General features: G+C 39.9%; 2 protein-coding genes across 7 annotated transcripts in view; one reads left to right on the top strand and one right to left on the bottom strand.

Annotated features, from left to right (window-relative positions):
- The window catches only part of LOC118423987 (protein cordon-bleu-like), a 71,609-nt gene extending 51,097 nt beyond the window's left edge, over nt 1-20,512 (bottom strand). Inside the window, exon 1 of one of the 6 annotated variants that reach the window (XM_035832355.1) lies at nt 19,895-20,512. In XM_035832355.1, coding sequence (XP_035688248.1) covers nt 19,895-19,917 — 23 coding nt within the window. In that variant the 5' untranslated portion in view covers nt 19,918-20,512. Of the gene's footprint in view, nt 1-12,198; nt 12,459-19,894 lie in introns of those variants that run through there. The other 5 variants (XM_035832359.1, XM_035832360.1, XM_035832353.1 and 2 more) reach the window with 5 other exon arrangements.
- A 218-nt stretch (nt 20,513-20,730) lies between these two features.
- LOC118424655 (protein YAE1 homolog) lies at nt 20,731-23,452 on the top strand. Its single transcript, XM_035833312.1, has 3 exons — nt 20,731-21,056; nt 21,707-21,828; nt 22,585-23,452. Exons 1-3 carry the CDS (start codon nt 20,943-20,945, stop codon nt 22,958-22,960), a joined length of 612 nt encoding a protein of 203 aa, XP_035689205.1. The 5' UTR covers nt 20,731-20,942; the 3' UTR covers nt 22,961-23,452.

Genomic DNA, 23,452 nt, shown 5'->3' with positions numbered 1-23,452 from the left:
AAAGGGGGCGCAAAAATACGCTGCCATGAGGCTTGAAGAGCAATCTGCTACTTATCTAAAAGTGGTCCGTGAACTTTTAAGACGAATTTAGATAGCTTATACCCCAACGTATTCAATACAAGTATCAAATCTTACGGGTCGGATTTGATTGATGAACTAGAGGGGAGCTAACTGAGTTGAAGCAGTTTGGTCTATAAGAAATCGGCACTGAGCTCTAGTTCATTTAATATATAAGCTATAAGCTCCTCTTAAATGTTAACGGGTTACGTTTAGATACGTAGCAGATTGCCCTAAAAGCCGTTTGGCAACCGATTTAGCCCCCCTTTACTCGGGTATTTCCTATTAGTTAACTCCCCTCTAGTTCATTAATTAAATCCGGCCCGTAGGATCATTTGATACTTGTTTTGAATACGTCAGGGTTTGCGCTATCTAAATTCGTCTCGAAATTCACGGGCCACGTTTAGATAAAAAGTAGCAGATTACTCTACAAGCCGTATAGCAGCCGATTTTAGACCAGGCTGAAGTTGGCCGCCAATAGGGCCTATTATTTGTGCTTAATCGTTGATATAATACTTTCTGTTATTATTTATGCTTATATATACATATATTGGGTGGTAATAGACAATATCCAGCAGTTCTTGATATCCATTTAAGCTTTTAAAGCATATTAGGAATCATTAGTTTCTTCGAATGGGCGTAACGTCGGGAAAATTACACCGGCGCTCAAGAGGAGCGCCGGTGTAATTTTCCCGACTACTACTATATCTACGCGACTCAACCTTTGCTTGGAGAGTAGGAAAAGCGTAGACGTGGAACAGATAGGGGTAAGCCGGCCAAAGGAATACAGCTTTGCGACCTCAGGATGGATAGGTCGACCATTGGGCCAAATTCTTTCTTTTCAAGTGGGGTGCTTATGTGTCAAATGTAAAAAAAAATCATGAGAGAGTGATGAAAATCATACTACATGTACTAGTATAGGCTAAGTTTTCTAAACGTTTCGCAAAACTGAAGTTCTAAGTTGTAGCAAATCGTCAATTTAATTAGGACAAGAACGCTCCGCAAACAGTCCCTTCACACTTTTGAGGAAATGCGTACACATATGTGATGCTTTTGTCTACTACATGTATTATGCGAATACGCCATTTACGTCCATATCCCATTGTCGCTGTGAGCACACAGCTCGTTCGCTGTGAGCACACAGCTCGTTCGCTGAGCACACAGCCCCTTTTCTGCGTGAACACAGCTTGTTCGCTGTGAGCACACAGCTCGTTCGCTGAGCACGCAGTCCCTTTTCTGCGTGAACACAGCTCGTTCGCTAAGCACGCAGCCGCTTTGCTGTGAGCACACAGCTCGTTCGCCGAGCACGCAGCCCCTTTGCTGTGAGCACACAGCTCCTTCGCTAAAACACGTTTTGACCCAATGGTCCTTCGTACATGTGGACTTGCGAATCATTCAATCAGTAAGGGACAGTTCGGACACGATTGTTGTGGAAGGAGGTGCGTCTGGTGCGTCGGGGTCTCTGCACATGTGAAGAGGAAAAAGTTTCCATGGCCTTATCTCGTCCAAGACGGACAATAATTCAACAGTTTCGCCCGTCCGTAATACTACAAATGTTGTCGTTTCACTTTGGAATCAAGGATTCAAAGGATCCCCCCCCCCTGCACCGGCGTTATTATCGTACGTTCCCTTCAAGACTTCCATAGCACATTTACCCCCCACTGAGTCTGTTGTGAAGACAGCGGTTTGCCGCTGGACATGTACTCCCCAAGCAGACGTTTGGCTCCAGCTGAAAATATTATTATATGTTGGAAATGTACAGTCAACATATGCTCTCTCTCAGACACCTCTATGAAGAATGGATTGGCGCCTTATAAAATCTTGCAATAATGGCATAATTGACAAATATGATATCAATACCACTTACCTCTGAGTCTGACCATTATTCAATTTATTGAACACAAACGCTACACTGTTGTTCATAATTCAAAAGTAGATTGATTAGGCCTGTTTTTGAAATTAAGATTTAGAAGTGTTTTTTATAGTTCTCCAAATAGTGGGAAATAAGGTCACGTCACGTTTCTCACATTCTTTGATAACCACGAATAAGAAATGATTTCATGTGTTTGTAATTAGGGGACTGGTCGATATTTAGCGGGGGGGGAGGGCCGGTCGTCAGAGGGTCGGGTCAAAATTTTTTTCCTAGGCCCTCCCCCCAGGTCAAAAAATTTTTCCTAGGCCCTCCCCCCAAGTCAAAATATTTTTCCTAGGCCCTCCCCCCTCGTATGAAATTTGAAAAATATTAAAGACGCCAATAAATCACTGCGCTACCGTTTGGAAATGTCTTCACGCCATACTTATGATAACGTTACTGGTTTTCATCGCGAGGCAGATCTCTTACCCCTAGCAAAAAAAGGGAAATTGAATGGCTCGGAGCCCATAAATATATGATTCTTGGAGGCTACTGTGTTCTTCTGATATTCATAAATCCACTCTATCCAAACAACGCCACAAACTGAGTATTTTGTACCTGGATTTCTAGTAGCCTGACTAAAATCAAGCCCCTAGCGGCCGGCCCTACAATTGCCGCCACCCGTGGGGAGGGGGTCATTAAGCCCAGCCGGCGAGAGCTTGTGTAAACACAGGCTAGATTTCTAGTAGATTTGCGCCGCTTCGCGGCGCGCGCCCCGCCCCTTTACTTAACGCATTACAAGTTCATGGGGTCCGAGTAGCTTGTCGGAGACTATTTTCAATTCAAATACCTTTTGTACTTTTTCTTGGTTCTGTGGTGGCAATAACTGACGGTAATTAATCGGGGGGAAATGACAACAAAAACGTCAGCACGATACGACTAACCAAAACTGTAGTGGGGAGGGGGGAGCCGACGTGTGACGACGATCCCACGGCGGGGTTGACCGGTCGCCTCTGTAGCTGCCGGTGGGCGTGAGAACGCAGACTTGTACTTGGGAGATCTTTTAAAAATGCCACGCTTTTTGGACATCCATTTTGTCGGTCAAAAATGACGGAATGGGCAAAATTGTCGGAAAACTGGAATGCATTACGAATCTGACACGTTAGTTCAAATTCTTTTCTCTGAAGCTGTGTGTGTATCAGTGGCCTTGTGAACAGTCACGCTTGTGATTTTCATAGTTTTATAACTATCGACAAAGGAATCGTTCAACTCAGTTTAAGTTAAATAATGTTTTCCTCCTGGTGCAAACTATAAACAGACGCCAGTTTCCCGGGTTATTCGCAAAGTTTTCCGCTTCTAAGTGATTGACGTAACTTAACCGCGTTTTTTGGCGCCGCTGCTGGCTGTGATTGGTTGCAAGTTAATTCTATTTTTCGCATAACGTGGCAAGCCCTGTCAAATCGGTACATCTAAAGACTGCCGCCAAGGCTGTTGTCATGGTAACGACACGTTTAGCAACATTTCCCATGCAAATCGAGTTACGCATGTCTTGTACTGCGTTTGATCATTATGATAGTTCTCAAGTCGAGGATGTGTACAGGTTATAACGTTAACAAGGAAGCGAACATGAAACAAGGAAAGCTGAATTCACAAGTCTCACCGGCCGTTTCGCAGACGGCACTCTTTCACCAGTCATCTTCCAGAGCGTTCCAAATCATGAAAGAAAACACGCATTTTCCCGTCATTTTTTGCGGTAAAATCTGAGGAAAATACCGACATGTGTTGGTACGCGTACGCAGATGTTGACAAGAAATACAAGTTCTTCTAAGACTCCAAATTTTGTCACCGTGACTGAATTGTGGCATTGCAAACCGGAAGTACATTTTTACGTCGCATTTTGGTAACTTTATCGAGAACTTATTATAGCATGCAGTAGAACACTGAGTAAAGTCTCCCCGGTCCTGTATGAACTTCGGCTTCATGCTAATTGCCGCGCCAGCTTCGTAAGAAAGGTAAACAAATTTTACTGATATTTTTTTCTTAGCCCACCTTTATACAAACGGTAAATGAATACTGTAACATAAATATTTTTACAACGTTGTAGCGGTGTTAAACAGAGATAGGGTCAAAGGCGCGGCAGTGAGGCGTCTCAAGCTTGTGGAGGCCCGGGGAAATTTTGAAATCTTGACCCTCTGAAACGGCATTTCCTGCCTTTTGAGGGACAAATTTTGCTGGTAGATCGAGCAATTTTTTTTTCCTAGGCCCTCCCCCCGTCTCAAAATATTTTTCCTAGGCCCTCCCCCCGGCTCAAAATTTTTTTCCTAGGCCCTCCCCCCCCAGACGACCGGCCCTCCCCCCCCGCTAAATATCGACCAGTCCCTTACTCCCCAAAACTTTTTATCACAAGTTTTTTTTTCACCCTTTGAGAGAAACAGTTATACTGCGCAGGCAGTAAATACCAGGGGAGTTTTTCTGACAGATAGAGGGATTATTTATTGCCTTCCCGCGCAGCGCCGGAGGGGAGGTGCTATTATTACCTTGGCATGGACTGACTCCACTGATCTCACAATGTGGAGAATGAAAGCAGAAAAAAAGGTGCTGATATAGTAAACACATTGTTTCTTAGTTTATAACACATACAACATGATGTTCCAGAGTTCTATATTACGGGATGTTCCCTTACAAATCCGCCTGGAGTACGTAACTTCCGGTATTTACCGCAGGAGGACGCACGCGGCGAAAATGGAGACAGATTTCGGCGAGAAGTACCGAGGATAATACTGCCGAGACGGATGTTCTTTTTCGACAAAAACTCATTCAAATGCCTTTAGTTGTCAGGCGACCATTGACCCGTTTTACCACCCTACACAACACTGCCGCGCTGGTCCCGGCGCTCGCAGGCCCGTTTACAACCCGCCCCGCAGAGCTGCGCTCGCATTGGCACGCCGTCCGCTCGATTTTCTTAGCCTGTATCATCCTCCGTTACGGTAGTAAACTGCTGGCTAACGACTTTCGCTTTCCGTGATTAGCAAGCGAAAGTCGTTAGCCAGTGGTTACTACGGAGGATGATGATACTCAGGCTACGGTTTTCTCCGCTCGCTAACAAATAAACAGTAGTGTGTACAAGCGTACGGTGGGCGTGACGCGAACAAGAGCAGGCGGTGATTAACGCCGCGGGTGGGCGACCTACAGAGCCACATGTTGACTTTTGCTCCGAATGTCAAATACAACAATGGTTGCCAAAATCTTTAACTTTCGGCCGATTATCTCATTTGGAGGTTTTTCATTATCTATTTTACCAGGATAAAAAAACACGCTGTTTTTCACGTTTTCCGGGACACATAAAATTGTGACTAATGTTTTACAGTGACATAACTCACAGTTTCACTCATGCGGAATGATTTCCGAGTTTACCCGAAGAGGTCACGAAGAGGTGAAGTAAAGGAAATCTGGTAAGCTCTACATAAGCCTGGCACTGAATCCCACGAGACCCATCTCCTGGGACAGGCCATGTTTGGACAACACATTTGTACAGAATCAAATAGTGACAGAAACATGAGGTTGGCTCTTTATATAAAGAAGTTCTAACGATAGTGGGGGCCAGTGCCCTCCAGGGTAATGCTGAGTAACTTTCTGTCCTCCCGCACCTACATCATCTGACTAGGCCTGTCCTACTCTTTGCGGAAGATGAATAGTTGCTGTTTTTTTTTTTTCACAGTAAATCTTTCGATATACAATTACAAATGATATCTGTAATGAAAGTTAATAAAGCAACATAAATTGCTGCCAGTAAACTACCTTGATACGGTAACCATAATATTTTTCATACTTCAGTCAGTTTCCGTTCTCCAAACTGACGTTACGACCATGGACTAGCAGTGCCCGCGATTTCTTTGTTCTGGGTCAGCAGGGTCTGGGGGAGGCAGAGCACGCAGAGCTGCCACTACAAGCCCACAACTGTACATCTACTTGGAGAGTGCGATGCTCCCGATGTACAGAAGGGGGCGTTGCGGCACAGCTCCCTGACATTAGCCCGATCAAAAAAATGACTAAGTCCTGGAGGGTTGTTGGTGGTCCCGGACTACCTGATCTGCCGGACTAGTCCTGGACCCCATCCCGGCACCAGCCGGGACCACTTGGGACCTGCTGACCCAATTTCAAACAGGTCCGGACTAGTCCAAATTCTCTCGGACCACTTCGGACTGGGCCGAACTAGTCCGAACTAGTCTGGACTAGTACATTGGACTTCCAGTTTTGCAGAGGCTACACAAGGCGAAGCAGAAAAGAATTTCAAAATTGGTGAGATGTAAAAAAAATGTTTTGGCTCCCCCTCAATTTTGATAGTAAACTTTAATAAACAAATGATTATAATTTCATAGATTGTATTATATTGACATAACTTATATAAAATTCAGGTGAGGAATCAGTATACCTCCCTCCCAGCCAAAGCCAACAGAAAACTAAAGCTCATAGTCTTGAAATTTACAAAGTTGTGTATGTAAAAATATACTGAAGTGTTACAGTAACATTTTCACCCCCCAAGCACAAATTGAGACACTGTTCAAACATACTGTCTGGAGTACAGCATGCCTGCGATGACCTTCGATAACCCCTACAGTAAACACTCACATCTCAGACATCCTTCAAGTCATCTCACCACACCCTCACAGCCTCAGCATCTTGGAACTCACCCAAGACACACACCTGACAGTACTTAAAGGAAAGACTCACTTCTGAGACATTTGAAGAATTGATGACACTCTTCAATCAAATATTTCAGATGACCAACACTTTATTCATTGGCTGGCTGAATGATTCAAAGGTTGCTAAAACTAAATGTGAATCCAGTTAGGTTGGAGAATTTATAGAATTTGAACTCTACTTTCCCTGATTCAAACCCCATTATTTATGGAAAAGTGGTTCATAGGTTACATTTTTTCACTGGACTCTTTAGTCTGGAAGTTTTCTCAAATTCTCATAGATCCTGTTTACCTTTCAAGTGCATCTATAAGACAGCTTTTAAGAAAACTGAATCAAAGATATTTTCCACCAGAGTAGTAGTAGTAGTATCTAGATATAAAAGCTAAAACTCATACCAAACTGTTAAGTTTTTGAAAATCTTCAGCTCCTTCTTACAAACATGTCCTGATATGCTGGAAATGTGCTGATGAGCTGAACTTAATTAAATCCCAAAGACCCGCTGTCAACAACAAATATATCAGTCAGCCTCACCACCTTCGTGCCTTAAATGGCACGGATTTAAGCCACCTTAGCCTGCCAGATGAAAGCACTGAGACGCCAAGGAAAATCTTGTTCACACGAAACATTGCTTTCTGTAAACAAAGACTTGCATTTAAGGCTTGTGAGCCCAGGAAATTTATTTGACTGAATAGCCAATTACTGGTATCTTGAATTCAAAATCCACTTTTAGTGGCACTGCTAAAATTTGTGAAATACTGCAAATGTTCAAATGTCTGCAGCTGTTTTATTTTTGTGGTTTGCACAAAATCATGACACAAAAGGATCTGTCGTATTTCTACTGTACGTTACGTTATGTCATACAGTAGAAATACGACAGATCCTTTGTGTCGTTAAAGTATTTTTTTAAATTAAAACTTAAACATTACGTGCCTACGAAATCTAATTAATTTACGGTGCTTATGGCAAAGTCCCTACATACAATTAATAGATAATGATATGTCCAAATAATAGATTTCTTAAGTTTGTAATGTTTGAATTTTCAAAATGTATCATTGCAATGAAACAAAGATAAACCATGTGTTACACAATACTCCACTAACTGGATGGTTTCCAACATTCCTGTAGATTACTATGGGTGAGGTCCGGACATAGATGTGGAACACTTATCTACCGCAAACATTCAACAATTTGGTCAAACATTGCCCATGTCTGGGCCATCATGTAACAATTGTGCATTTGACAAGGGCAGGTTTTGTTTGAACTCCTGGCATCTCATATAACAGGTGGGATCATTTCAAATCAGGCAAAAATGATATTACTGCAACCATTTCATGCACTTTTAGCTAGAAATAAAGGGAAGACAAATTTAAAGCAGATTTAGACTTGAGACACATTTTTAAAAATTTCAGCCAACACAACACAGTAGACAATTCTCCTAAACGAGGCAAAAATCATCCTTAAGTTTACAACTACAAGCACTTTTAGCTAAAAAATGGGAAGACACATTTAAAGCAGATTTTAATAGATCTGATTTTTGTAAAACTTCAGCCAACACAACACAGTAGACGATTCCCCTAAATGATGGGTATCCTCACCCAGGCTTCTTCCCAGAACCAGTAATGTACTAGTACATGAATAGTGTCATTATGAGCCACATTAGCCTAAGTACCTGGTGCACCATCACAAGTAATGGGCAGAAATGGGATAATCAGTGGCTTTCCCAAGGTGGAGGGGTGAGGTGGAAAATCTGACTGATGGAGGTACGAAAATTCTGCATTGAATATATAGATAGATATGTTGCAGATATTTCATTGTAACCTCCATTAATATCTATCCGACAGGTTACATATTCTGCTACTTCAAAAAACTGCGTATAACTGGGAGATCTCTAGTGCACCACACTACAGATACCTTATATGTACTGTCTAGATAACAGTGTTTCTTATGCCATTCACTACTTGGTACAGCTGCCTTTTAGGCAACACTGTGCCTTCTCCAAGAGGTCCAACAACTGGGCTGTTTCTACTTAGCTAATGATCCTGAACAAAAAGCTGCTTATCTGGTTTATCTTAACACTGATTCTTAGAAAAACACTGGATAAGTCTTCAAATAAAGCCAAGTACATAATGTCTTTAAAAAAAGTATTTGAAATTTGCATTGCAGAAATTGTAATAAACACCTATTGATTTCAACAGTTACATCAGATGGTGTCTATGATACTACAATTATAACTTTATAATGATATTCAAGAGTTTACTATTAAAAGAAACAAGTAGATAGACAGAAGAAAAGTGACCTCCAAAAAAGAGTCAGTAGTTCCTGTTGTTCTCTTTTGTCAATATCAAACAATACAACAGAAGACTTTTAGTATACACAGATATAAAATACTAATTTAAAAGGCTTTTCCATTTTAGTGGAACATGAGGGTCAAAGACCTTTATTGACCTGTCACCACTCTGTTCTGATTAGCGCTATACCAAAGATAACCTTTTCCACTACGGAATCTAAAAGCAAGCAAAAGGATCAATTTTCTTCTTATCAAGGAATAACCAATACAATGTGTTGGTTCTCAGATTTCAAAAGAATATGCTTATATCAAAAAACATAATGAAAAGAAAGTCTGAAGACAAAGTTTATTCCTTGGTCCATGTATGCTCAGTTTCATAGAGTAAATACTGTCATGTGCAGTTTTCCTCCCTGCATTTTATAATGTCCATTTGCCAATTGCCATATTTTCACTTGGAAACGTCTGAGAAGCAAGCAAATAAATCCTTATGGCCTAAGAATGATAAAACAATTAGGGATTTAAGATTGTAACAGGGAGACACATAAATACCTGTTTGGAATGTTGCTGACAGTGTCATAAAAAAGATTACAAACAGTTTACTCCTCTTAGATTACAACACTGTTTGATGTCACCGAGTCAAATATTAGCCAAACAATATTTGTTGCGTCATGGCGTATTACGTGCCAATTCAGGGAATCCTTTAACGGATTGAGGTTAAACAAATTGACACTTTGCTTTTCAGGCTATTGACCTCTGTCTGAAGTAGAAAACAACGTGCAATGTTCAAGAATGTAGAATGAATCCTGTAGAACATAAAATGATGTTTTCCAAAGATACATTTAAAGGAACTTTTCCTTGAGTTTTGCTTTCCTGTACTGTCTGTTTCATATTTAATCTTTATTACGACACATGAACAATGATTTGAACAGGCCTAAACAGCAGGTGTTACCCCATTTCATCAGGTACAAGTACCGTCACGTTTTATGACCAACCGCCCTGTATTCTTGACCCAGATATAGCAATATTATGCAAGAAAGCAGGGTCACTGAGAGTTCACTTGGAAAACTTGACAAAATAAAGAACATTTCACATGTAATTTTCTTTCGTTTTGATTGAGCAAAAACTACTGGGGCAACATCCTAGTTACAAGAAGATAGATTTTGTTTGTGTTCAAGGGTTCAAGGATAAATTTGACAGAAAAAAAAGATATGTACATTTTTAAGAAGAATCAAGTCAATAAGATTGACCATCAAAATGAATATTGGGACTTATATTATGAAACGAATCTTGGAACAGAAACACATGCACTTCTAAAATGAATTGAATTTTTACTAAAAATATTTCAATTATGCATAATGTGGGTAGCCATGTTCCATACCATAACACCACTATTTGAATATAGGTTGGGTCAAGTTGAGTGTGTAATGAAATAATTTTCCAGTTGGCTGCAACCTCTTAAAAACCTGTTAAAATGTATGAGTTGTCCTTATGACTAAACTGCCCACTTCAGCAATGCAGACGGCACCCATTCCGGCAATGAGTGTTCTATTTGAGTACAGGGTCCGTCTGGCTAAGTGGTTAGTTTGGCAAAAACACATTTATGTAACTTCAATGGGAGCTTCCGAAAGGTAATAGTATAAAGTCTCAAAGCAGATGCTGGGGTAGAAAATCGTAATGTTTTCTTATACATGTAGCTTAATACTCTCATCGGGATCTGTACCAACAGAGTTAATGATTCTACAGGTGAAGAACCTGAGCGGGGTTTCTGTCGACAGGGTCCGACAGAATTTCTACTAGAGAGCCTGATCGGAATATTTGTTGACAGAAAATCCAATTGAGATCTCTACACTGAGATTGGAGTTTCTACACTGACAGCTGTATATATACAATATATAGCTGGTCAGAAAACTTTACATTTTTTACACCTAACATCTGTTTGAATATCAATCCACCATAATGATGTCATTACTAATGTATCCCAGCATCCTTTGGATAAACATAGACATTTTGCACATTCTGCAACAGTCACCCTTTGACTAATAACTGTTCTAAATATAGCATAACTCTGGCATTGCTTCCTTTAAAGAGATTTTTAAAAAGATAGAATAGTCAATTTTTATATTCTCATATATCACCTTGTTCTTGTCAATAAACCATGTGGAAAAATCGGTTACCCCCAATTCAAAATGGTACAGCCGTAATTAAACATACCGGTATACCATACCTTCCACCACTCATGGTTCGAACCACAGAAAATGTTTTATGCATAAATCTCACAAAGCCTAACAACACCAAATCCGGAAAACAGGATTAGCCAAAGCTCAAAACATAACTTCTCACGTATAGAGTTTCCTTTAGAGCGCCTCAAAAGTAATGAGAAATTCTAAACTGGCTGGATTGAAACAAGTGAACTGTGAGGGCAAAAACCCCTGGTTTAGTCATCCATCAAATCCCTTCACACAGCAGACAAAGTGACCTTGTCATCACTAATGGAAGCAAATTGATTAAATTATGGATACCCTATAGCAGAAATGCTTGTTCTATGCACACCATTAGCTATCAGTTGCTGTGAGAGGGATAGAGCCAACTAACATCTGATTTTGAGCTTCTACAGTCAAGCTTATACAATAACCCTTTCTCCTTTCCAGTTCCCATAGACTTAGGGGCAAATGTTATATTACACAGATGAAATTTAGCAATAGCACAATGGCTTCAATCTAGATCTGCACTCATACCAAATCAATTATTTTGGAAAATTATAGCCGTAAATTACTTTCTAAATTTGATAATATTGTATACTGTGGTAGATCTGTTGAATTTTACATATAAAAGTGGCTTCAAAAAAGACTTGAGAATGAAATTACAATATATTTTTGCATGAACTTCTCCTTTCCCATCTTAAAGTATCACTTTTCTTTGAACTTCCACACATACAAGAAAACTGATGCAGACAACCCTCCAAATGGAAAATCTAAATATTTCAATGATATGCTTAGAACACTGAATCTTTACTTGTAAGATTTCAGCATGCTTCAATTCCTGGCGGTTTCTACAACCACTCACAGCAGTGGTATAGCTGTAGGCCTTTCACCAAAATGTCAGGATTAACATAAAATGACATTGACTGAACACATAGCTGTATTCAGAATGGCAAAATATGCACAAATCCATTCATCAGTCAACTTCACAACCAGCGAACAAAGAAATGATGGAATAAAAATACTAAGTAAAGGCGAAAGACTGTAATAATTTATCCATTCACAATACGAGAATTAAATGCACCTTTGCTTGTCAAACTTACCTTTCCATTTTCAATTGTGACAACAACATTTTGTAGATTTACCGCAGACAGCGAAAGCAAAGGGAAAGATGTTGAAGCTTCAATGTCAAGATCGGTCTGATAATATCTAATATTGCTTTTTCTAAATATATAACATTGAAGCCATACCCAGTTCTCACATCCATGTGCTAAAATGTTGTCCCACCCCAAACATCACACACGACCACATACCGTACCCACGACAAAAACAAACAGTTAGTCCCCACCCTAGATGTTAGACTTTGGACAATACTGAAGAGTTTCCCTCTAGCCTAGATGCAATCCTTGTTTCAATGTTAGTTTTTCTGTTGCTCCAACAGTAAACTGAAAAATCCCAACCCCTTCCTACATGGAATGACCTACATATAGTATAATAGAATTTTGCTATATATGTAGGGTTGTAGCCAGCCAGAAATCATTTTCCGTCCCCTCGATTTTGAAGGGCTTTGGCGCAGCGTTCCTAGGGGGATCAGGGGACATCCTCCCAATGAAAATTTTGAAATCTAGTCTAGACCCTCTGAAACGCTATTTCCTGCATTATGAGGGTTAAATTTTGCTTACAGAGGACGGATGCTGGCTACAATCCTGATATGCAGTATCCCTATCATGTAAAAAACAAAATTTTTCACTATCAAGCCATTTGCAATATACCTTTATAATTGAATAAACAGTAACAAGTCATTGGCTTTGCATGCGGTGGGAAATAAAGCTAAAAGCTGATTACAAGGCAAGAAATACCTGCTATTGTGACGCATGCGGGCATTCAGTCATGTCCCACCAGGGAGCTCACAATACCTATTGTCCCCCTCACAACAGATGGTCCACTTCAGATGACAACTGATTGTTCTGCGGAGCGAAGTGAAACTTCGAGACCGTAGTGAATGGAAAGATGTTGTGGCTGTTTTTTCTAGACCTAATTGCTTTCTTCAGATTTGTAACATTTCATGACTTGTAATCTCTGACTTTTAATTCAGGGGATTTGACAGAGAGCATTTGTCCTTAATCATTGTGTAATACCGGGTAGGAACAACCCCTATACCACATCCAGACGAGGAGACCCTCAAGAGACATCCGAGGAGACCCTCAAGAGACATCCGTCTTTCTGTAGGCTATTTTGCTTTGTTGGCTCTGATACACTTTTTCCTACATTCGATCCAATAGATGTTGAATAGTTGATGATATAACTTATGAGGTAGTGACTATCAGAATGGGTTTAATCTAAGCATCCATATTGCAGTAAAATCTCCTTTTCTCTCCTGCTTTAAAACTATCACAATTCACAATATCAAGGTACAGCAAACGTCACCCTTAGATTCACATTGTTGTTTCTTTCAGTTCATCATTTCTGGAAGGTAACAGTATACAAACTGTATCTACTCCCTATCACCCAGCAGGTGCACAGGAAGCACTGATTACACCAATCAGGAACAGGTGGCCGGCCCACTTCTGGTGTCACAATCCCTTATCAGCTGAGGTGTTTCACATGTCCCTGTCACACCCTCCCTCTTCCTGTCAATCATACTATCAGCACATGGTGTGAAGTTGTCAATCATTTCATTATGAAGATAACAATTTGTCCTATGACCACAGATACAAGATCATAGCTCGAAACATAATTTTCGAAATGCCCATAAAGACTTTTAATATATTTGTTGATGCTAAAGCCCAACTATAGCTAGCATAAGTTTGTCATACTACAGTACAACAAAGTAGCAAAACCCTACTTCAGCATCAATTGCTAACAACATTCAATTGAAGTAAACAACTGTCAGTACGCCATTTTAGGAAATCAATTGTTGTAACTAAGGTGTAAACAAGGTCACAATTAACAGCCTATTGTGCTACTAACAGCTGCCCTTGTGATTTTAATTTAAATGGTTTCTGCTAATGCAGTAGGATCATCCATTTGTTTCCTTCTTTGATACTCAGGACACTTATGAATAAAAACAATACCATCTGTAATGCTAACTCAGGTACATGTATTTGGAGTATATACCAAAGCCAACAAAAAAGGTTGGAGGTCATGTGAAGAAATATTGCATCTATATCGTTTCTGCCTTTTTTGCACTGGTTAACCGTTTGGCATGTGTTACTCAAAGTAAATCCATTCTACATGACTAACTATGTTTGCATTGTTAGATGCAAAACTTTAAAAAAAATATGTAATGAAAAACTGTGCTGTACTCCTAAAAAAATTCTAAAACACTTTCTCTAATCAAGGAGCTTTTATCAGATGATAAAAGCTCCTTGCTCTAATGTAACGTTTCGACTGCTAAAACTTAAGGTTCATGCATTAGAAGAACAAAGTTCAATAGGTGTGGTGCTTTTTTTAGCACCTTTATCACTCCGCACACTTGCCGTGAGCAAACGTAAAGTTAAACAAACTTTTTATTACCTCACTACCGCCTCCCTGTATCAGACTAGCAGGTATAATGTTAAAACAATTACATATACAACATTAGCCTCCGCCGTACATACATAAATGGTAATGGTTAACCCCTAATAGATACAGTAAATACACATCCTGTATTTATGACGTGTAGGGTGTTGACTTCCTGTACTTGACACGGGGACTCCCCACTCAAGTCTGCATCGATTCTTATGTTCTTGTGAGGTACAAATGTTCACGTAGATATTGCATTAACGTTACCCATTTATGTCCATCATCTACAATGTACATGCAGCCCTGTATGTAAGTCAAAGAAACCACGGACATAAATGTTACATCTGAATACCTGAATATCTAACACAGCACGAAAACAACTTTTTAAGCAAAGTTTCAGAGATACGTATAAAGCCCTTAAAGGCGGAGAAATATTTCAGCAGATTTTAAGATATATTAAAGGCATCGGAAACATACATTTGGCATTTACGGAAGATTTCAGCGTTTGTAAATCTAACTTAATCTGTTGTGTTTCTTTACGTGAATTTTACATGTATTTTAGTATGCCGAAGAGACAACTTAAATGTCTCAAAAATATTTTCTGTCAAAACGGACAAATACCGTTTTTCTAGATCTGTTACAAAATACATGTTAACCGGCTAAGTCAAATGTAATAAGCCTTTGTCTGGTGTTAGATAAAACATTGCGTCATCTGTTTTATAACAGTCAAAACTGAAAATCATTGCGCTTTCTGGTACAAAATGTTATGTTTATACCTCAGCAAATACAAATACAATACAATACAAAGTCAAATACAATAATCTTCTGTGTTTTTTAGCTATTCCGAAAGCATTTGACGTATTCAAACTTTCTGTGCGCAAGGTTTAATTCGAACAGGGGAGAACCTCTCACGGTTAGCTTATATGCGCTATTTTACATTATATGAGATGTTGCGTATACCATGGTCAATATTGACCGAAGAATGCATGCCATATATATAATTTATTTCGAACAGTCATTTACGCAAAGAAGGGAAGACCTCCCCCGTTAATATATTTGGTAAGCCGTATATGAAATGTTGCGTATTTCATTTGAACATACGACTTGTATAATTTTTGAATCCGCGCAGTTTAAGCGAACTAGGGGAGACCTCCCCCGTTTAGCTTATATGTTGCCAAAACGTATATGAAATGTTGCGTATTTCTTTTGAACATACGACATGTTTAATATTTGAATTCGCACAGTTTAAGCGAACTAGGGGAGACCTCCCCCGTTTAGCTTATATGCTGCCAAAACGTATATGAAATGTTGCGTATTTCTGTAAAACATACAACAAGTTTAATCTTTGAATCCGCGCAGTTTAAGCGAACTAGGGGACACCTCCCCCGTTTAGCTTATATGCTGCCAAAACGTATATGAAATGTTGCGTATTTCTGTAAAACATACAACAAGTTTAATCTTTGAATCCGCGCAGTTTAAGCGAACTAGGGGAGACCTCCCCCGTTTAGCTTATATGTTGTCAAGACGTATATGAAATGTTGCGTATTTCTGTAAAACATACAACAAGTTAAATGTTTGAATCCGCGCAGTTTAAGCGAACTAGGGGAGACCTCCCCCGTTTAGCTTATATGCTGCCAAAACGTATATGAAATGTTGCGTATTTCTGTTGAACATACGACATGTTTAATCTTTGAATCTGCGCAGTTTAAGCGAACTAGGGGAGACCTACCTTGTTTAGCTTATATGTTGCCAAGACGTATATGAAATGTTACGTATTTCTGTTGAACATACGACATGTTTAATCTTTGAATCCGCGCAGTTTAAGCGAACTAGGGGAGACCTCCCCCGTTTAGCTTATATGCTGCCAAAACGTATATGAAATGTTGCGTATTTCTGTAAAACATACGAAATATTTAATCTTTGAATCCGCGCAGTTTAAGCGAACTAGGGGAGACCTCCCCCGTTTAGCTTATATGTTGCCAAGACGTATATGAAATGTTGCGTATTTCTGTAAAACATTCGACAAGTTTAATCTTTGAATCCGCGCAGTTTAAGCGAACTAGGGGAGACCTCCCCCGTTTAGCTTTTATGTTGTCAAGACGTATATGAAATGTTGCGTATTTCTGTAAAACATTCGACAAGTTTAATCTTTGAATCCGCGCAGTTTAAGCGAACTAGGGGAGACCTCCCCCGTTTAGCTTATATGCTGCCAAAACGTATATGAAATGTTGCGTATTTCTGTAAAACATACGACATATTTAATATTTGAATCCGCGCAGTTTAAGTGAACTAGGGAAGACCTCCCCCGTTTAGCTTATATGTTGCCAAGACGTATATGAAATGTTGCGTATTTCTGTTGAACATATATATATATACGACATGTTTAATCTTTGAATCCGCGTAGCTTAAACAAACTTGGGGGTACTACCCCCGTTTTATCTATTAGCTAATGCCGTCTCAAAGGTTTTATGAAACGGTGACTTTTTCTGCTGAACATACGGCATGTTTGAAGCGCAGTTTATGCGAACAGGAGGAGACCCTTTCCTTTTTATTTTATACCGCATATATGTTCTGAAATTCCATGGTCTAAATCAGGGTGAGGTTTTCTTTGTGGTATGTTGACACTCGAGCTAAGAGACGATAGAAATCCCGACTACTGCTATGAATATCTCCGAGACTCAACCTCTGCTTGAAGAATAAGGATGTAGTAGGTATACCGTTTTGTGCAGTGAGTTGTGTTTTCTCTATAAAACGGCAAGCAGTTCTTACTACAGGTAAATGTACGAAATATGTTTATTTCTTTATCTACAAGCAAGCGTCGAGAAAGAACAGTTTGTGCACACAGGCGGTGTCTTCTCGTGTTGCTCGTGTTTGTTTGGGCAGGCAAGATGTAAATTTATTCAGCGTTATTTCGTACTCGCAATGGGGCGCACGCCTCCGTCCGTCCAAGGAGGTTGAACTTCCTTGGTCCGTCTGTGGCACAGCTGTGTCATGTGATAGGATGTATCCAATGGCAGAAAAGAGTGGGGGGGTTCAAATCTACGGGCCATACGTACGACAAGGAGCGGTCATTTTCCAGGCGTTCATTTTTGAAGAGAAGTATTGAAGAAAGTTTGGGCCTGCTCTAGCCCGCAAGTTGTGGCCGCGACACCTCTTTTACCGCCTAGGACCCCCGGTGACGGAATTTGACTCAAAGATACGAGGTGGCTATCATTCTGTACAAGCTGTTGTTGTTGGAAATCGACACAGAATGGAAATCACGGCCCTTGCACCATCCGGATTAATAGAAGCCGACACTGCAAGCTGAACATGTTTCGCGTCCAAATATTCCAAGAGTCCAAGACCATCCAACAACACGAGTCATATCGGCGACTACTCTAGGATCCTCTAGATCTTACCGGATTCTTATTCCTGTGGTGGCCAGATGGAACTGTACATGTGTGCTCTTTTTAACTTACGCCGAGACGCTTCACCCGACACTGGAAATGGGACTGTGGACTGCTGCACGGAATTGCGCAACCGTTGTGATTGTTTCAACTGCCGACTACATCAGAATGAAAGGCCACAAATACCTAGTAGGCTGTAGGTTTTTTTTACTTTTCCATGTAATATTTTCTCGTAATTCAATAAAATTTTAAAGTCTCATCCATTGTATTTTCTTGCTTTGAAATGTGCTAATGATTATTCTCCTAAAATGGCACTTATCCACACCTTAATGCACACGTATATGAGACGTACAGAGGAAACTTTAAACATGTCTTAAGGGTGTTTTGGTACGTATTTATGACAACTTTAAGCTGCTAAAAAGAAAAATATAGACACATTAAATCCTCTTAATTCACACGTATATGAGACGTAAATAGGCTTTAGATCAAATAAACGTGAAGTTTAAACATGTATTAAGGGGCGTTTTAATAAGTATTTATGGCAAATTTAAGCCGCTGAAAAGGCACCTAAACACACGTTATAATCCACTTAATGAACACGTATATGAGACGTAAACAGGCTTTAGATCAAATAAACGTGAAGTTTAAACATATCTTAAGGGCGTTTTAATAAGTATTTATGGCAACTTTAAACTGCTGAAAAGGCAGCTAAACACACGTTACAATCCACTTAATGCACACGTATATGAGACGTAAATAGGCTTTAGATCAAATATACGTGAAGTTTAAACATGTCTTAAGGGCGTTTTAATAAGTATTTATGGCAACTTTAAACTGCTGAAAAGGCACCTAAACACACGTTATAATCCTCTTAATGTAAACGTATATGAGACGTAAAGAGGCTTTAGATCAAATAAACGTGAAGTTTAAACATATCTTAAGGGCGTTTTAATAAGTATTTATGGCAACATTAAACTGCTGAAAAGGCACCTAAACACACGTTATAATCCTCTTAATGTAAACGTATATGAGACGTAAAGAGGCTTTAGATCAAATAAACGTGAAGTTTAAACATATCTTAAGGGCGTTTTAATAAGTATTTATGGCAACTTTAAGCTGCTGAAAAGGCACTAAAACACACGTTATAATCCACTTAATGCAATTGTATATGAGACGTAAAGAGGCTTTAGATCAAATAAACGTGAACTTTAAACAAGTTTTAAGGGGGTTTTAAAAATCATTTACGACATCTTTAAGCTGCTGAAAGACAACGGGAAAACCGGAAAATAAGGACTAACACGGACCTACAGAAAGACCACTTAAAGGCAATATTTACGTACTCGTATAAGTGGTGTATAGATCCGTAAAGGAGGAAAATACGTCAACATTACGCATGGTTTCAGCATCCTTAAATACCGTTTTTCGTGCCGTGTAACTTATATAAGTTATAAGCTAATTGGCTGCATAATCTAACAAAAGCTAGTAGAAATGTATTTTTCACCACATTAGAAGCTAAGTAACACATGTCCAGAGACTTTAGAAGAGAGTAGCACTAAAGTATCAGGTATCACAAATACAGTAACGTTATCCTGCAACAATTCATTTCAAACCTGTTGTTGTTGTGTTTGAAATTGACAAGGTTGCAAGCTGCAACATTCAAGTGGGTACACTTTTATGTTTATTTCACACCTTGAGTCTTGGTGTATTTCTTCAAGGATGTGTTGAGACAAGTGAACACGAATAAAGACACCTGTCGAGAGTGAACTTGGCCACTCAGGTAACGGTAAACCGGAACACCTGTACGTATTGTCAACACCACAATGCAACATTCCTTCAATTCTTTGCACAATCCGCAATATCCTGTTCTACATTTTTCCTTCTTTTTCTTTATAATAATAGACTGGCTTACCTTGGTACAACAGGAGCCTCCATGGTTCTTTAGAATGTTGCAACAAGTTGAGTTTATCCGGAATAGCGGCTTCTCAGTTTATCGCGTGTTCAGCAGTTTTCTGGACGGTGGTCTCCCCACCCGTGTCCGGGAGAAATTCTGATAGACGGTACGGTCTCTTCCAGCCTTTTCCTCTCGTGCATATGTCTTGACAGCAGTCCTATGAGTTTCTGCAAGCCTGTTTCATCAACAGCACACGGGGATAGTGTTCACACGTCCGGGTTGTGCGAGGGGTGGAAGGGGTACCGGCTACCGGCGACTACTCCCCCACACCGCACCGTTAGGAAATCGCTCGTGTCGGTCCCACTTTGTTCTCGGTCGACGTGCCCCACCCAACGACTGAAAAATCTGGCTGCCACAATATTCGTCGAGTTTCTATACACTCAAGACCCCTTCCCTTGCAGGGGATAGCAGGTATGTAACAAAATCCGGTTGTAGCGCCAGGTTTGGTGAGATGACAGTGGACTCCGCATGAAGCATAACTCGGTACGATGGCAACGTCTGTCCTGGGGGTGTCCTCGATAAGGAGGTCTGTTGGGGGTCCTAATGAAGTTTTCGGGAACACTTCTTTGCTTTTTTTCCTTCGAACTTTTCATTAAAGCAGCTTACAGAACAATGTATTCATCCCAAAAAACTATTTTATATGCAAAAGGGAGTAATGCTTTATTACATTTTTACAGGATAAGAGATGACAGTGTGTGAGCTAAACAAACTGTGGAAAACTACATACACAGCCTTATTAGTGATGGTACGTTGATCACGTGACTAACTTGTGTTTACGTTTTTGACGTGTTTTTGAAACTTACAGTTTATGAAAAGCAAGTAGCTTTCATCGAAATTGAACACACAACCTATTGCAGGCCAGTGTTGGGAACATGAGTATTCAATAGATTCATAAATATGCAAAGAAACAAAAATATCACGTGATCAAATGACGTTTCCAATATGGCCGCCCCCTGAAATTAATTTTTTTTTTCTTCTCTAGTTTATTTTTGTCCTATGCCTCAATATGGCGTCTGCTTTTCCGGAGGACAGTCAGATGGATGATGTCTTTGATGAAGAAACGGGAGAGGACATGGTCCGCACCAGAGACTTTGAGAGGATGAAAGAAACGCGTGTAAAAGTCGGTATTTGGTGAAGGGGGAGGGGGGCGTGAAAGAATGTGTAGTCTGCTATCTGTGCATTTCCATGCAGTTCACGTCAACCGGGCAACTGTTGCATGTTTGATAATATCTATGACGTCTAAGTGCGTAATGTGATCTGAGGTTTAAGATGTCTAACATATATCTGACCTATGATGGTATAGTAGATGAAACATTTTTTTAATAGATATAAAGTAGTTGTGTAACGTTACTTTGTTTTAATCATATCTTATATAAGGTCACACTGTAGTAATTTTGAAGTTTTTACGGTGCCTTTATCTAGCCATGAAATCACATGCTGTCATCCATTGGTTTACTATGGTTGTTTTGATTGCAAACTTTTAATTTTCACTGAAATAAGTTTACAGTGTATTCACACGTAAGACCTTAGACTTCATATCCAGTTGACACATTATCAAGGACATTGCTTTATACTGGTACATTACGTTATACTAGTACATTATGTCCATTGCACAACCAATGTCTTAGTCATACTGCCCTTTGTCAGAGAAAAAATAAGTACTGTAGCCAGCATCAAGTACTTCTTGTCGCATCTTGTGAAGCACAAATGTTCTACATATTATTTCACAGACATTATTAATGTTATTTGTCTCTTCTTTTTTCCTAACAGCAAGGCTTCCGAGACGGGATGTCAGATGGACGACTGACGTCTCTCCAGGAGGGGTTCAATAGGGGTTACAGTGAGGGGGTCGGTCAGACTCTGCAGCTTGCCAGACTCAGGGGGCTGCTATGGTAAATACCACTTCACAGCCCATAGTTACCAGTGTAAGAGGCTAAGAGCTCATCAATGTCAGTAGGAAACACAATGCAATTTTAAGACTTAACGTGTTTTCAGACAATCATTGAACATGACATCCAAGCCAAGGGAAAAAGTCAAACACACACAGTCACTATCAAATTTATCTACTAGTGTCAGCAGGCTCAGATGGGTGATATGGTAAACACTTCACAGCCCATTGTTATCAGCACAAAAGTTCATCTTTGTAAAAAAAACGTCAACTTTTAGGCTCAATTTTTAGTAGACAATTCTGCTATGTATCAACAGCTGATCAACCCAAAGTTGATTTGACTTTTGATGTATGGGTAAGAAATGTGAAGCCCTGAGGTAAGATGAACATGAACTCCACGGTAGTCTCCAAGCAGACCCAACGGTGCCTTAGAGATAGTATCAAAGCTGGCCAGGGACTTGGTAGCGGCACTCCGGTGCCCGTTTGACTCCCTTAGCCGGCTATCTCCCTTTGGCCGGCTATATTCCTTTGCCAGCTTTAATATATTATCTCTAAGGCACCGATGGGTCTGCTTGGAGACTACTCCACGGTAGAGGATTGCAAAAAAAGTCTGACAGAATAAAATTGACACGTTTTCATGATCTGTGTATCTGATCTGTCTACAATAGTTGTTTCCTATGACCAAGGATTAGGAATTAGATAATATGACATGTATATGTCTGTGTACTCAAGTGGCTGTTTATAATCTCCTATTTTTCAGTGGTCTTCTTACTTACCACATGGCAAAGGAAGGCACCACAGTTTTCAGTGATCAGGTTGTGAGTGCAATAGAGCTGCTGATCACGGAGCTGTCCTCCGTGGAGAACACAGGGTTAGACTCGCAATCCCATGGTGCATCAGCCACCAACCTGTCCATGGCAGACGACCTGGCCCTGGAGATGGAGATGATGCAGCTCCAAACCAACCAATCAGGAGAGAGCTCTGGTCTGACAGGATTATCTCCCGAACAGGAGCAGAGGAGGAGGCAGGAGATCGTGTTTCTGTCATTTCAAAGAAGATGTGCAGAGATCTTGAGAGCCATTGGATGGGAAGATGGCTTGATTGAACAAATTCTCACGCTTCAAATTCCTCAATAAATGGTACAACCAGAGACACAGTAAGCTAAGTGACAAAGCACAGATGTTTTCATCTATCAATGAAGAAATAAATTTGCTTCCAAAAAATTTTGCAGTAAAGTAAAGCTGAAACCTTATTTATTATATAAAACTGCTTTCAAGGGCAGCAATGTTGAGAAGTCTTTGCCTTTAGGCTCTCATGTTTAGCTAGATATGCTACTAGTATTTATTGCAAACTCATGTGCAAAAAAAGCTGTTTGCTTAACAATTATAAGACAGTATGGGTTATTTCCAGTAAGCAAAGGAAGTACTACAAATGTTAAACGATGATTGGAAAGTAATCATATAAAATCTACTTCTACATTGTGAGCAATGCATTGTGTATACATGTTGCACGATTCTTGCATGCAGTTAACATGTAACTGTACACTTGTTCAATAGAAAAAGATTCACAGTTTGTATGATATATATATTTAATGAAAAAGTGTACAATTAAAGGTTATCAAAATGCAA

This window comes from Branchiostoma floridae, chromosome 10 (assembly GCF_000003815.2).
Source record: "Branchiostoma floridae strain S238N-H82 chromosome 10, Bfl_VNyyK, whole genome shotgun sequence".
Taxonomy (NCBI): domain Eukaryota; kingdom Metazoa; phylum Chordata; class Leptocardii; order Amphioxiformes; family Branchiostomatidae; genus Branchiostoma; species Branchiostoma floridae.
The sequence above is the reverse complement of the archived record's forward strand: the minus strand, read 5'-3'. Positions and strand labels throughout refer to the sequence as shown.

Coding starts and splice junctions, on each gene's coding strand:
- LOC118424655 (XM_035833312.1), top strand. CDS start 20,943: ATGGCGTCTGCTTTTCCGGAGGACAGTCAGATGGATGATGTCTTTGAT. Junction 21,057..21,706: donor TGAAAGAAACGCGTGTAAAA/GTCGGTATTTGG, acceptor TTTTCCTAACAG/CAAGGCTTCCGAGACGGGAT. Junction 21,829..22,584: donor AGACTCAGGGGGCTGCTATG/GTAAATACCACT, acceptor CCTATTTTTCAG/TGGTCTTCTTACTTACCACA.